The sequence below is a fragment of the Hibiscus syriacus genome, unplaced genomic scaffold (genome assembly GCF_006381635.1).
Source record: "Hibiscus syriacus cultivar Baekdansim isolate YM2019G1 unplaced genomic scaffold, ASM638163v2 tig00110831_pilon, whole genome shotgun sequence".
In the NCBI taxonomy this organism is placed as follows: Eukaryota; Viridiplantae; Streptophyta; class Magnoliopsida; order Malvales; family Malvaceae; genus Hibiscus; species Hibiscus syriacus.
In genome coordinates this window covers 1,766,073-1,780,741 of record NW_024062882.1, presented here as the reverse complement: position 1 = coordinate 1,780,741, position 14,669 = coordinate 1,766,073, and the positions used below count along the sequence as shown (strand labels likewise).

Sequence of the window (14,669 nt, the reverse complement as noted above, 5' to 3'; positions counted from 1 at the left end):
AATGTAACCAAAATCTTACATTAGTGAGTGACTAAGCCTCATCCTTTGTTTCCAAAGGTCTAATGTAACCAAAATCTTAAATTAGTGAGTGATTGTATATTATTTTTATAAGAATGTAACCAAAATCTTAAATTAGTGAGTGACTAAGCCTCATCCTTAGTTTCCAAAGGTCTAAAGTTTAAATTTCACAAAATTCAAATTTTAAAAAAATCTCTTTAAATAAAACGACGTCGTCTAAGTGAGGCATCCACGTCAGCAATGTCAAGACGCAAAGCTGTCATATCATCGTGTCGTTAAATCATTAATGAAGAAGTGATATAATTGCACTTAAAAGTAAACATTAGTGCTAAATTGACAAAATTAAAATGTTAGTAGTATAAAAGGGTCCACGCTTAAAAGTTAGTAGTATTTGAAGTAGTTTACTCTAAATTTAAAAACACTCTTTTAAACTTAATGGAACCCTAATTGTGACTATTCAATAATTTTTTTTTTGAAAAATATATTATAAGGTAAATTATATGTTTAACACCTAAATTATTACTTTTGTTCCATTTTAACACCCAAACACTATTTTCTTTCAAAATCATGCCTAATGTGAAAAATCAAGTGTTATTGTTTGAGTCGGAATCTAATTTCAAATTTGAAACACGTGAAATAAAAATGACCATATTCGAGTCCAAGAACCAATTTACAATATAAAATAGTACAAGAACTAAATAAATCTAATGTCCCTGTGTTCATATATTTCCACATTGGATTATATGGCATATCCATGTTTTAGGAATATACGTATATTACACATGTTAATGTATTTGAACCGTATAAATCACAAATAAATATTCAGCAATCAACTACACATTGGAATGTTTCTTTACAAGACCATCCATCATATGGAAAGACAAGAGGTTCCTTATTGACAGTACAAAGTCTATATACAGAAGTTAAGATCAATGAGTGCAACTTCAAAGTGTAAGCCTAACACTATCGATGATATGATACTTGCCTGTGTTTGTTCTCCTTTGAAGGTGTACTAACTTCTACCGATCTTATATCTGACCTCTGGTGGCATCTCTTCTACTCCGTCTTCTCCGACGGAGGCGGCTAACCAAAGAGATATTGACTCCATCGTCGTCATCACTAGTAAAGTTGTAGTCGCCTGGATCAGATAAACCAACAGGTAATATCTCATTTGCTGCATGCGTAGGCTGCGTTGGTTGTCTACCGACGTCATTCCAGGATGGTCCCAATGCATGCAGCAGAAGAAAAACGAAATCTCTATCTAAGCTTGCTTCGAAACCTCCATTCCTTTCGGCAGCATCTGCAACGAGACCATCATCTTCATCTGTCCCAAAACCATGGTGATTTCCTTCTATTACATAATCACCGAAAACCATTGCCCCTGGTATTGCTGATCTTATTATGCTTATCACATCCTCCTGCTCCCGTTCATGTACAAGCCTACTCCATTTCTGTTTGAGAACAGGGTCCACTTCTCGTGGCCGAGCACATGGATGATCCGATCTCATGTGTTTCCTTAATTCCTTAAAAGTCCCAACAAAGCTGCAGTCATCCTGCATGCAGCTTCTCTTTTTGGCATTTAAATATTCCCTTGCAGGTTCCACTACAGTCCATCCTTTTACCTGACCCCTGCAAAGTGGACATGCGAGTTTCGTTACTCCATGCTTCTCGACAGGCAAACTGGAACCTGAAGCCAAAACCTGATTATCAAAGGAACTAATCAAAGGTTCATCCTCATTGGATGAGACTACTTTAGTGTAGAACTTCTCGTACTGATCAAGGCAGTTCGAGTATCGGAAGCTAGTTCCACACATGTAAGGACGGCAGCCATTGTCATGGGAAGAGCAGAGAAGAAGAACCGCATTGTGAGGGCACTCCATACAAATAGAACATGTTGTCTCTTCCCAATCTTTCTTATCCAAAGCTTCGGAACATTTTTTAGGACAGAGATCCTTAGAGATGTCATGATTACAAGAGGTAAACGAGTATGGGGTTGGCCGGAAAGTGATCCCACGTCGTCCTTTGCTACCTTTTGCCATTTGCAAACTACACATCAAAATAATATTGTAAAATTAGAAAATCCCATGACATTAAAAAAGGGGGGGGGGGATCTCAACCCAGCATATATAATAACAAAATTCGGGCTTCATAAACCGAAAATATAAAATACCACTATCCTTGATAAAATTCACATCCATGTTTAAACAAGTGAATCTGACTATCTACCAGAGTCAATAACATACAATTCAGAACAATGTTTGATTACCCATTTTACAAGTGAATTAGATCACCATTTAGATTAAACATCACAAAAGAACAATCCAAACCGATGAGACCCAGTTATAACGTGAAAACTCAAAATTCAAAAGGATGAACTCGAAAAACACCACACCTGCCTTGAGCAAATATGGTTGAAATCTAGATCGATATAATGGGTCAGACGGAGAGGCTCATCTGAAAACAAAAGCACCCAGATTCAATAGATTTAAAGAATCAAAACAAGGTGCTTTTAACAACGGATTCACGCTGTACTACAGTAGCTAATTAAATGATCATGGAGAACATGAAGCTGAGATTTCGCCCTCATGGGAATTCGGTGTCTATCCATTAAAGATCTAAAACTATAATACAAAAGCCAAAAATTCGAAAGTATTTAGGATTAAATGATTCCATTTCAGAAAGAAAGTTATCTTCAAAGATTAAAAAGTAAAGACAGCATGACGGTACATACCAGCGGAAGTTGGGGGAACGAAGAGGGAATTTGGGGGGGGGGTAGAGAATGAAGGGTTGTGTTTGGCCACGAAGTTGGGGACCAAATCGAAGAGCTTTGTTTTCAGAGGGAAAATGAGTAGCGTCGGAATGGATTGACGAATCCGATTAATGGGTATCTTTCTCGTTGGAGAAGTGGAGTGGTCAAGAAATGAGAAATTTCACGCGACGTTGTGATGTAGTGTCGTTCACGCACCTGAAATAAAGACGTGACGCGTTTGGGATTCATAACCACGAATGGCCTTAACGAGTTGAATTGGGTCGAGATTTCGGCCAGCTCGATTCTAGAAAAGTAATTTTTTATTTAAAATTTGATTTAGGATAAGTTTGTTTTATGTAAAATATTTTTTAATTTTTTTTTATTTTTCAGTGTTTAGTTAGAGAAAATAGATTAGTTAATATAAAATATTTTTCTTGTTAACAGAATTTACTTTGCATTTTCTGGAAAAATGATTTACGGTTTAATTTTTCGTAAATTTTTTTCTTAATTTTTCACTTCAAAGCATAAATACTCAAAATAATATTATTTTATAAATTTAATATTAATATGATATTTTAATATATTTTAATAAAAATATTAATTATTAACCTAGTTAAAATATATTTTTAATAATATAATATAATAATAATATTATTACAATAATATACTCAATTATATTATTAATATATGATACTATTATATTCTTATTTTAATAATATATAATATATTATTAATAAAAGTTATATTATTTATTAATTTTTTTAAAAAAATATTATTGAATTATTAATAGTGAATATTTTTATTTATGTATTTAATATTAATATAATAGTCTAATAATATTATAAAAATTCCTTAAAATATCTTTATTAATAATTTTAAAATATAATATACTATTTTTATTTTTATAGATATTCAATATATTTTATCATATTTTTATTTTAATAGAATATACTAGAGTTAATATTTTTATTTATAAAATTATAGAAATAATATTTTAATAATAATATTGACATAAATAGTATTAAATAAATTATTCTAATATTTTTAAAATAATAATATTAAGTTTTTATAATAAATAATATTTTATATATTTTATATTTGCAATAAATAATTTCTAAAAAAAAATATCAACTAGTGAAAAATGGTTTACACAACATCTTCCAAACACCATAAAACATGAAGGGCATTGTATGGAGAGGGGATGAGACTTAGCAAATTGGGTTATTAATATGGGAGGTGTGAACAGTTGGGGTATTAATGGAAGGCACGCGTGTCAGAAACCCCAGAAAGATGCGGATGGCGATCCACGCCTGTTCTTACGTGGAACCAACTTGGATAAGGCGGGGATATCATGACATGGTGCCTACTTGTGTATGGTCGTATTTAGTCGAGGCTGGATTCAGTTACGTAGCAAAATATGAAGGACACTGTAACTTAGAATCCAACCTTATTTCTGCATTGGTTGAGTGGTGGAGACCAGAGATACACACATTCCATCTTCCGTGTAGAGAGTGCACAATTATGTTGGAGGATGTTTTCATGCATTTGGGGCTTCTGGTAGATGGAGATGTGATTTCTGGGGTGGCATGGTGATTGACATTCATTGGGCAAGGAGTATCTTGGAGGTGTCCCGCCTAATTTCAATGGTGGTAGAATTATGTTAAATTGGTTGGATGCAACTTTCAAGCATTTGAGTGGTTATGCCTTCGAGGAGCATGTTAAAATGTATGCACGGGCTTGCATACTACAACTTATAGGAGGTCTCCTGATGCCAGACAAATCACACAACTAAGTTTATTGTATGTGGTTACGTCACCTCACCAATTTTCATTATGCTGGCACACTGAGTTGGTGCTCTGTAATTTTGGCATTTCTGTATAGGGAAATGTGTCGAGCTACTGACTATAGAAAAAATGCTATCGGCGGATGCCTCATTCTGCTCCAGTCTTGGACGTGGTATCGTATGCCTTTTTTATGTCCGGTGATGAAAAACCCATTGGTCTTCCCGCTATTATTGAGGTAATTATAATACTGATTTCATATATTAATAATTTTATTTAGTAAATAATAAAAATTATTTCATTGAATAGGTGGTCAAGTGAAAGAAAAGATCATCGAGATTTACCTAATGAATTGGAAGAAATTAGACTACTAATTGATCAGAAGGTTGGCACAGAGGTACTTATTTAAATAACAAAATGCACTTTTAATTATTGTTATATAATTATTATTATTTTGATAAGAATTATATATATTTGTTTTAGTTTGAATGGACTCCTTATTGTACTGAAGAGATGTGGATTTGCAATCCACATCACTTAAGAGACCTATTAGATGTCTGGATGGTGGTGATCCCTATAATATATTATGCTATTGTCAAGTGGCATTCCACTGATCACGTGCTCCGCCAATTTGGTTTTGTAAAATCTATTCTGGAAGCACCTAAGAATCTCGACGATTTGCATATCATCGATAGACGGGGAAAAAAGAAGTTGATTGGATACTGAAGCACTATGAGTGGGTAATGATATGGTAGGATCGACGTGGGTGCATTCCCCATACAAAACTCGTTTATATGGATCATTACTCGGTTGTGGATGGCTATTATGAGAGGTTCAACAGGAATGGGAAACCGTTCTTACTTTTCGAGTAAGCACGAGGTGGGAGCATTCAGATGGCACCGCAATCGTTACTACTTTCTGACAAAGATGACCACCGTCACAACATCATCGCCCCCAACTCGTGGATGGAGAGCATGCACTTTTGGCTCGTCCTCAGTTGCACCACCGAAACCTTCACAGTAGCCACCATCTACACAGTAGCTCCTGATGATGATGATGATGATGAGAGTGAGGAGTCAGAACAAGTTATACGAAGAAATCCTCTTCGAGACAGACATACATCGCCCTGCGGAACACGTTCAAGACGCAGGCATCGATAGAGTCATACCCTTGATTATTTTGTATTTAAATTTTTATTTACCACAATTGTAATTTTTTTATTTACTTTTTATTACTTAATTTATTTTGTTTGTTAATTTTTTATTACTTAATTGTTCGAATGTTTTTATTATTTACTGTTTTTTAATTTTTTTATTATATCGTTTTAATGTTTAATTAATCGATAATGCTCAAATGACATTAACTGAAAGTAAATGAAAATTAAATTATAGAAACTTAGATTTCATAAACAACAACTACATCAAGCACAACATCAACGGTTACTTGATGACAAAAGAGATGGACATTTTTTCCTAGTGTGTCATAGGTTTCTATAATGACCACATCTTTTGTTTTCTCTTAACGTTTCCCGAATATCCATATCGCAATAAATTCGAGTGGATTTTGGATGACCAGGCTCCCTCAATAAGGACGGATCTGGTACAATCGAAAGCCAATTCTGAACCTCATTAGGGTCTTTCTCATTACTTACGGGGGAACTCAAATTCATACACCTTAAACACTTCTGAAATTCGGTATACAAATCCATAAAACGATTATAGTCTTGACGGGTATGCAAGAAAACTGCTATGACATGAGAGTATGGATACTTCAGAGATAGAAAAAAACCCATAGTCGCACTATATGTCTCGTAGATTAACTCTAAACGAGTTAGCTTGAATCCCATGAAGAGGTTCCAGGATCTCTGTGACATGAAATAATTCATGGGTTCTAGAGAAGCTTGTTACAGACATTCCATTTGATGTATCAATTCTTTTTTGTAGGGTGATAAACATGATCGTTTTGCATCCAAGTTTGAGCTTGTCCCCTGAGCTTGGCAAAAAGCGCTCCTAAATAAAATTGTCATTTTTACCAAAGTCGTTACTGGTAAATGGCGTGCCCCCTTTAAGGTCGAATTGATAACCTCAACCAAGTTGGTCATCATGTGTTCATATCGATATCCATCATCATATGCATTTGTCCACATTTCTTTATTGATGAGGCTGATGTAATCGTATCCTTCCTCGCAACTCTTGAAGCATGAACTCAAATGTTTCAAGTAGTAGTTCGTAACCTGAACATCAAATGTATAACTTACTAACTTTGTTTCCATAAAAAAATGAAAATGATTGAGAAATAAAAAATAACATTTTGATATACCCATGCTCACAAGTAATTGGCGCTCATCATTCTTCTTGAACATTCCATGATAGTTTGCAGCAATGTGTTGGATACAGTACCGATGTTAGACATAGGGTGGTTGCCACATTGGACCCAAAGAATTCATTACTACTTTGATCCCAGCTCCGCGATCTAAAATGTCACAGCTTTTTTTACTCGTTATATGTAAGCGTAAGTTTCTGAGGAAAAAAGCCCAAAAATTTGTATCTTCTCCTTCAACAAGGGCAAAAGAAACTGGAAGTATGTTGCGATTACCATCTTGGACAATTGCCGATAGTAAAACTTTCTTGTATTTTCCATACAAGAATGTCCCGTCGATTTGGACCACGAGCTTGCAGTATTTCATAACATTAATGCATTGTGGGTAAGTCCAAAAAAGCCGGTAGAATTGGCATCGATCGCGAAGCACTCGATCATTGTGATATGCATGGAAAGTTTCAAAGTCGATAATTGTCCCATGATTCAATCTATGCAGCACTCTAAACCAACTTGGTAGTTGGTTGTAAGATGCATCCCATTCGCCGTGAAGTTTTTTAATGGCATTCTGCTTTGCCTTCCATGCTTTCTTGTATGAGACGGTATACCCATACTGCGATTGTATAGCTGAAATCATCACGACAATAGCTATTGGGAGCTTGCTTTTACCATGGGCATGATGGCTTGGTAGATAATGTCGGAGTCCAAGTTGGGATGATCCTGGTTGATCCCTCCAGCATAGCATGTATGAGGACCGTTGTATATCGTTAGTTCCCATGTATTCTTTTTCCTCTTCCTCTTTGATACACGAACCATCCAATTGCATCCGTTATCATATTCGACACAGTAGCATACATACTTTTCGGTGATAAAGCGATCGACTCTGGACTGAACAGAATTACAAATATTGTAATTCTTAATTGCCATCATCGCTTCTTTTGCATGAAAGTCAATTCCTTTATATAACTCACCATTATTGACTGATGAGTTAAATCCATAGTCACCGACATTAGGCATATCCGTAAATTCTGGTCTGTACATTACACCATAATCAACTTCATACATGTGTTGTGGAGGTTCAGTGTGTACTGTATTTGTGGGAACTTCATCTACATCATCATCATCGAAGTCTATGTTGAACTGCGGTGATTCTAGCTGAACCAATAGTCTAGTCTCAGCACCATCCACACCTAGCTCACGAAGAGGTCTTCTGGTAGAGATGAGGGTTCTTCCAGGATGTCGACATTTAGGTCGAACAAGCTGGTAGTGTGAATCAAGTATGAATTTTATCCTTAATTCAATTTATTTTTTTAGATAAAATTCACACTTGATTCAATATATCCGATACAAATATATATATATATATATATTCTTATTTTTATTTGATAAAATATGGATTTAATTGAAAAATACAAAGAGAGGGATATTATTATAATGGAAAATTTTACAAAGCTCGATGAGCATCACTAACAATTAGTATTATTAACTTAATTTATAAAAATTTTAAAATTGTAATGGTCTCAACATACAATTATAAATTAGTTGAAAATTTAAAGGTAAATTATACAAGTGACCACCTAATTATTATCCTTTTTATTTTGACCAATTTTTTGAAATTTTATCAATCGAGTCACTTAACTATTTAAGTGCATTCAATTAAGCCACTTGTTAATATTTAACGAAAAAGCGGATGTGGCAGTTAAAATATTTGATATAATTACATGTTTGGTCCTAATTTTAATTAATTAAAATAAAATTAACCCTTAAATCAAATGGTGCCAAAATAGTCTTCATTTATCTTATTCTTTCAATTTGTAAGAAAACAATCAAGAAATAAAATAAAAGAAAACTTACAAAAAATTGATTTCATTGTTGAGAAATTAAAAAAAAAATAAATATCAAACGTTTTGATTTCAAAAATACATCTTGTCGTAACCGTTTTTCGTCCGGGCACGAATTTTTTTTACTTGGCGGGAAAAATAATGTGGATAAAAAATAATTAAAAAATGGTTTGAGAGTCGCCATCGGCCTTTTGGATCAGGTAGGTCGAATACCTAAAAATTACCTTTTAAAAGAGTTTTTTAAGAAAACATCAGTTAAAAGATAAACTGATCTGCGTTTAACCAAAAATTTGTTCTTTTTAGAAATAAAAAGGGATTCGTGATCGGTTACGTTTAGGGAAGGATTAGCACCCCTATAACGCCCAAAATTGGTACTTATTAATTATAAATTGTCTCTATCAAAAATTCAAATATATTTAATTCATAATTCTGTTAAGTTTATTAATATATTAATATATATATATTTTATTAAACAATATATTTATTTATTTAGAAATATCAGAAAAGGGCTTCTAGGTGCTTTAAGACAGCTCCTTTCTTAATATTAAAATATAAATAAATTTTAAATCATTTTCTTTAAATAATAATAAAAAATAGATTAATAAATAGGATATTTATTTAATATATTTATATAGCTAAATAATAATACTTAATAATAATAAAATATATTGCAAATAAACATATAAAATAATAAATTAAATTAAAATATAAATAAATAGTGACTGAAATAAATAAAAATTAAAACTATAGTATTAAAATATAAAAAGGTAATAAAACTTATAAATAAATTAAAGTAATGATTAAAATATGACATATTAAAATTAAATGCCTAATTCGAAGTATTATAAACTATAGGTATTAATAGTGTGATTTATCCTATATTAATTAATTAGGTATATAAATATAAATTAATAAAATTATAAGGGACTAGTTTGGGTATTTATCCTTAAATATAAATATAAACTGATAATGACTAAATTATAAATAATTAAAAATACAAAACCGAATTGAAATAATTATAAGTTGATTGCAGTGACTATTTTGTAAAGATTACAAAAATTAAAGACTGTGGGAAGGGTTTGTCCATGGGTGAAATTACATCAAGGCCCTCACCAAAACTACGTCGTTTTGGTGAGGGTATTTATACCCTCTTATAACCGGCCTTAAAGGCCAAATTTCTCATTTGTTCTTTCCTCTTCTCTCTCTAGTTGAAAGAAGAATTTTTTCTCTGCATTCTCTCTATTTACCTCCCACCGGAGGTTGGCCGGCCACCAGCCGGCGATCAAGTTCTGACGCCGATCGCCACCACCGGCCACCGTTCACGGTGGCCGAAAATTATAAAATTAACCCAAATCAAAGCTTATTCAACCCTCAACCCGAATCTACCCTTATTTACCCCTAGAAATCCCTTACTAGCTCCGGATCTAGAATAAACCGAATATTACCTTCGGTTAACGACAGTTTCCGGCGACGTTTGGGCTCTCCAAGGGTAAGTCTTTCGGCTTCTTTTCTTTTCTTTCAGTTTGTATTTGTCTGGGATCGTTGGTATATTTCTTGCTTGCTGTCGATGTTGGTTCTCCTTGTTGCTCTCGTCGTTGCTGTTCTTGCCCTCTGTTCGTGGTTGTTATGGCTCTCTGTCTTCCGTTCTTTTCTCCGTTTTTATTTTTTATTTTCTGGTGCTCCTTTTCCTTCGCAGGTATAGTGGCTTTTTATAGCCACCATGGAACCTTGCTCGGACCGGTCATGAAGATGGGTTTCAGTGAGTCACCAAACTTGTGGTGACTCACCGAAGAATGACGACGCGTGGAGGGGTCGTGGCAGCTGCTGAGGACGGCGGCGTGGTGGTTGAAGCACCTGGCATTGAAAACATCGATAGTGTCGGTTGGACCACCTGGCAGAGGAAACGGCAGCCGCGTGGTGCATCAGAGGTGTCTGGAAACTCTTGAGATGGCGGCGGCTGGGACGTGTGAAACCTTAGTTGGGTTTAAGGTTCTGTTGGGCTAGCTGATTGGGCCTGTACTGGATTGGGCTACCGTGTCTTGGGCCTTATCGGTCTGATTGTAATTAGGGCCCAATTTTGGGCCTTGTATATATATATATATATATATATATTTAATAATAATAATAATTTTAATAATAATAATATGAAAAAATTAATGTTTACAGCTGCCCCTCTTTGCTCATTTTTGTGTTAACAAGAATAGAGCAAAGACGAAAAAATTAATAATTTTTTCATTTGAATTATTTTGAGTATGATGGAAATGTTTAAAACATCATGCACTGAAGGGCTTACAGGTGACCCGAAGGGTTTTGAAAACATCATGCACTGAAGGGCTTACAGATGACCCGAAGGGTTTTGAAAACATCATGCACTGAAGGGCTTACAGATGACCCGAAGGTTTTTTGAAAACATCATGCACTGAAGGGCTTACAGATGACCCGAAGGGTTTTGAAAACATCATGCACTGAAGGGCTTACAGATGACCCGAAGGTTTTTGAAAACATCATGCACTAAAAGACTTACAGATGACCCGAAGGTTTTGATAACATCATGCACTGAAGGACTTACAGATGACCTGAAGATTTTGATAACATCATGCACTGAAGGACTTACAGATGACCCGAAGGTTTTTGAAAACATCATGCACTGAAGGACTTACAGATGACCCGAAGGTTTTTGAAAACATCATGCACTGAAGGGCTTACAGATGACCCGAAGGTTTTTGAAAACATCATGCACTGAAGGACTTACAGATGACCCGAAGGTTTTGATAACATCATGCACTGAAGGACTTACAGATGACCCGAAGGTTTTGATAACATCATGCACTGAAGGACTTACAGATGAACCGAAGGTTTTGATAACATCATGCACTAAAGGACTTACAGATGACCCGAAGGTTTTGATAACATCATGCACTGAAGGACTTACAGATGACCCGAAGGTTTTTGAAAACATCATGCACTGAAGGACTTACAGATGACCCGAAGGTTTTGATAACATCATGCACTAAAGGACTTACAGATGACCCAAAGGTTTTTGAAAACATCATGCACTGAAGGACTTACAGATGACCCGAAGGTTTTGAAAACATCATGCACTGAAGGGCTTACAGATGACCTGAAGGTTTTTGAAAACATCAAAAATCTCCCGAAGGCTTTTTGGAAACATCATGCACTGTAGGACTTACAGATGTGGGAAATAGTTTACTAAGTAAGAAACTATGAAAATCGTTTTCTTACTTTTCAACAATTTCATTTTTAGAAAAGATTGAATGAGAAACTATGGAAATCGTTTTCTCATTATTTTTCAAAATAACATGTTGATTGGGTAACATGACCCAATCTCAAGATAATGTTCATTCTTTTGGATTGCGTCCATCTATTCTTCAGATGTTGGCGTGATTCCTGTATTTGCGGTTTTGAATATCTTCTTCTTGTAAGGTATTTTTTACCATGAATCTTCTTGTTCATACGAAGATCTGTAAAACTTCATGTTTGAGTGCAATCATATGTATCAATGTAATGCATTGTCTATTGTGTAAATGATATTCTTATGAATGCATGAATGTTGATGCAATCTTCATTTGACTTCAAAGTGGTGAACTAGGTCTTCCTTCACTTGAGAACAAAACTCAATGGGAATACAAGTGAAATGTTGGTGTGTTTCATGGCCAAAACTTGATCAAATTCACAAAATATGCTAGTGTCGAACTGAATAAGAGACACTAACTGATCTTGATATCATCTCGGGCAAAGGCAAAAGTGATATTAATCACGCTTTCTTCTGTAATGAGCTTTGTAAGAAGTAGAAACACACCCACTATAAGAGCCATGTATGGAAAGATATCCGTAGAATTCTTGATGCTGGGGATGAAACACACATGATAAACCAAATAGATGAAAACTCACTCCAGTCTAGCTGGCTATGATAACCCCAGTAACATCGGGAAAGAGCAATATACATGAGCTTCTCTCTTCAATGTCATCAAGTAAACAAAACTGATGTGAAAAACAGCTTCGTAACCTCAACAGTATGGTTGAAACTAACTGACAGGAATCTCAAAGAAATATTTTCAATTATCACCGAAACATAAAAGGCCAAATTTAGAGTTTGAGGTCTCAAGGAACTGATCCTTGGATCGAATGGTCTACAAGGAGACCATCTTTATTCATGCAACCATGATGTAGCTTAACAAAGAACACACTGTCATGTGACACATGGTTTAAGAAGATTGGGTATTTGAAACCATACTTGCTGAATAAATATTTGTTCAACAACAGGACCCTAATGCAACTGCCTGATGAACGAAGCAATTATGTGTAGTCAGATTGACTATTATTGTTTCACAATTTTCATTCTTCATATTTTTCTGTCTCATTGGAAATATATGCTCAAGTCAATGATTTTTAACACATGATGATGTGGGCCTTCAGCATGCCCCAGTATTTGCTGATACGAACGTTCAAAAATGCATCAACAGTCTTAATTCTGATTGAAATAGGCTTTCAGCATGCCCCGATATTTTCTTCTTGTTAATCTGAGCCTTCAAAATGCCCCACATGGATCTGTCTGAAGGAACCTTTAAAATGCCCCAACATTTGCTGATACAGATGTTAAAAGTGTGCTCAACATTACTTCTTATTGAGATGAGCCTCCAAGAATGCCCAATTATTCATATTGTTGTGAGCCTTCAAAATGCCCCAATATTCTATTTCTGGTTGAAATAGGCCCTCAAGATGTCCCTCTAGATCTGTCTGATTCACTCTCAATGTCTGTTTGACTGAAATGTCATGATCCCCACGAGGTCCAATTTTGACAATGAACTGTTGTAGGTACTTGTAGCTTTATTCATGCCCCAAATTTATTTATCTTGAATACTCTCATTCTGGTGTCACTAAACAGTATATTGTCAAGTAACTGGAGAAATTCTCTTCATGTTGTCACAAACTTAAGAAGTACTCAATCATTATGACAGAAACGTCTGAGATATGTGTCTTCTGAATGAGGTGACCATTTTCTGTATCTGGAGGGATTTGTCAGACAGAGCAGTATAAATAGATTGGTAATCTGTTCCAGACTGATACAGTGGCTTATCATCTTTCAGTGAAGGCCATCTCTGAAATATACTTTTCTGTGGGAGAGAAACCAATTTATGCGAACAGTAATCTGATGCAATAGCAAGACTACGTATACAGTGGTACAGGCTCATCAAAAATCCACACCCATGCAACATGTTGATTCTGATAACAACTCATCTGATTATGAAGCGATCTTTCAGGATGATTTCAAAGATATTGATAGTTCTTCTGATACCGAGGAAATCCTGAATTCTGATTCTAATAAGGAGAATAAACTGTTATACTTGACGAAAATGGGATTCTCAGAGGCTGAGGCTTCAATAATCATGGAGAGATGTGGTCCAGATTTATCAATTGCAGAATTGACAGATTTTATATGTGCTGCTCAAATGGCTAAGGCTGCTGATGCACTTCTTTCAGGAGAAGATAGGAAGCCATTATGTAATGACCCCAATTACAAGAAAAGACAAAACCCAGGCTATGATTTTTGGAAAAGGAAGAAGCACAGGAAACTTGAAAAAAAGCTTATTAATGAAGACAATTATGCAGTTCATCTTTTAAATCCAATGATTTATTTTGGGGTTTCTACCGAACCAGATCAGATAACTCAAAGAACACTTCCAGAAGATTCTATTGAGCCTCCTTATTTCTACTACGAGAACATGGCACTTGCTCCAATTGGTGTTTGGACTGAAATGTCACGGTACTTATACGATGTAGAGCCAGAATTTGTAGATTCGAAGTATTTTCATGCTGCTACACTGAAAAGGGGCTATATTCATAATCTGCCAATTGAGAACAGATTTCCTCTTATCTTGTTTTCTCCACGCACTATACATGATGTTTTTCCATTGACAAAGAAATGATGGCCTTCCTGGGATC

At 34.9% G+C, this 14,669-nt stretch overlaps 1 protein-coding gene across 4 annotated transcripts; it reads right to left on the bottom strand.

The window, feature by feature from the left end:
• Positions 1 to 775: 775 nt before the first annotated feature.
• Positions 776 to 2,908, bottom strand: LOC120142731. 4 transcript variants are annotated; one of them, XM_039157246.1, is made up of 4 exons: positions 2,750 to 2,907; positions 2,411 to 2,472; positions 1,792 to 2,064; positions 776 to 1,647 (listed from the first exon to the last, which is right to left on the bottom strand). In XM_039157246.1, exons 3-4 carry the CDS (start codon positions 2,055 to 2,057, stop codon positions 1,047 to 1,049), a joined length of 867 nt encoding a protein of 288 aa, XP_039013177.1. In that variant the 5' UTR covers positions 2,058 to 2,064; positions 2,411 to 2,472; positions 2,750 to 2,907; the 3' UTR covers positions 776 to 1,046. The 4 variants fall into 4 exon arrangements, with proteins under 4 accessions (XP_039013177.1, XP_039013174.1, XP_039013175.1 ...); XM_039157243.1 differs by having other exon boundaries at positions 776 to 2,064; positions 2,750 to 2,908; XM_039157244.1 differs by having other exon boundaries at positions 776 to 2,064; positions 2,415 to 2,472; positions 2,750 to 2,908.
• Between the last annotated feature and the right edge of the window lie 11,761 nt (positions 2,909 to 14,669).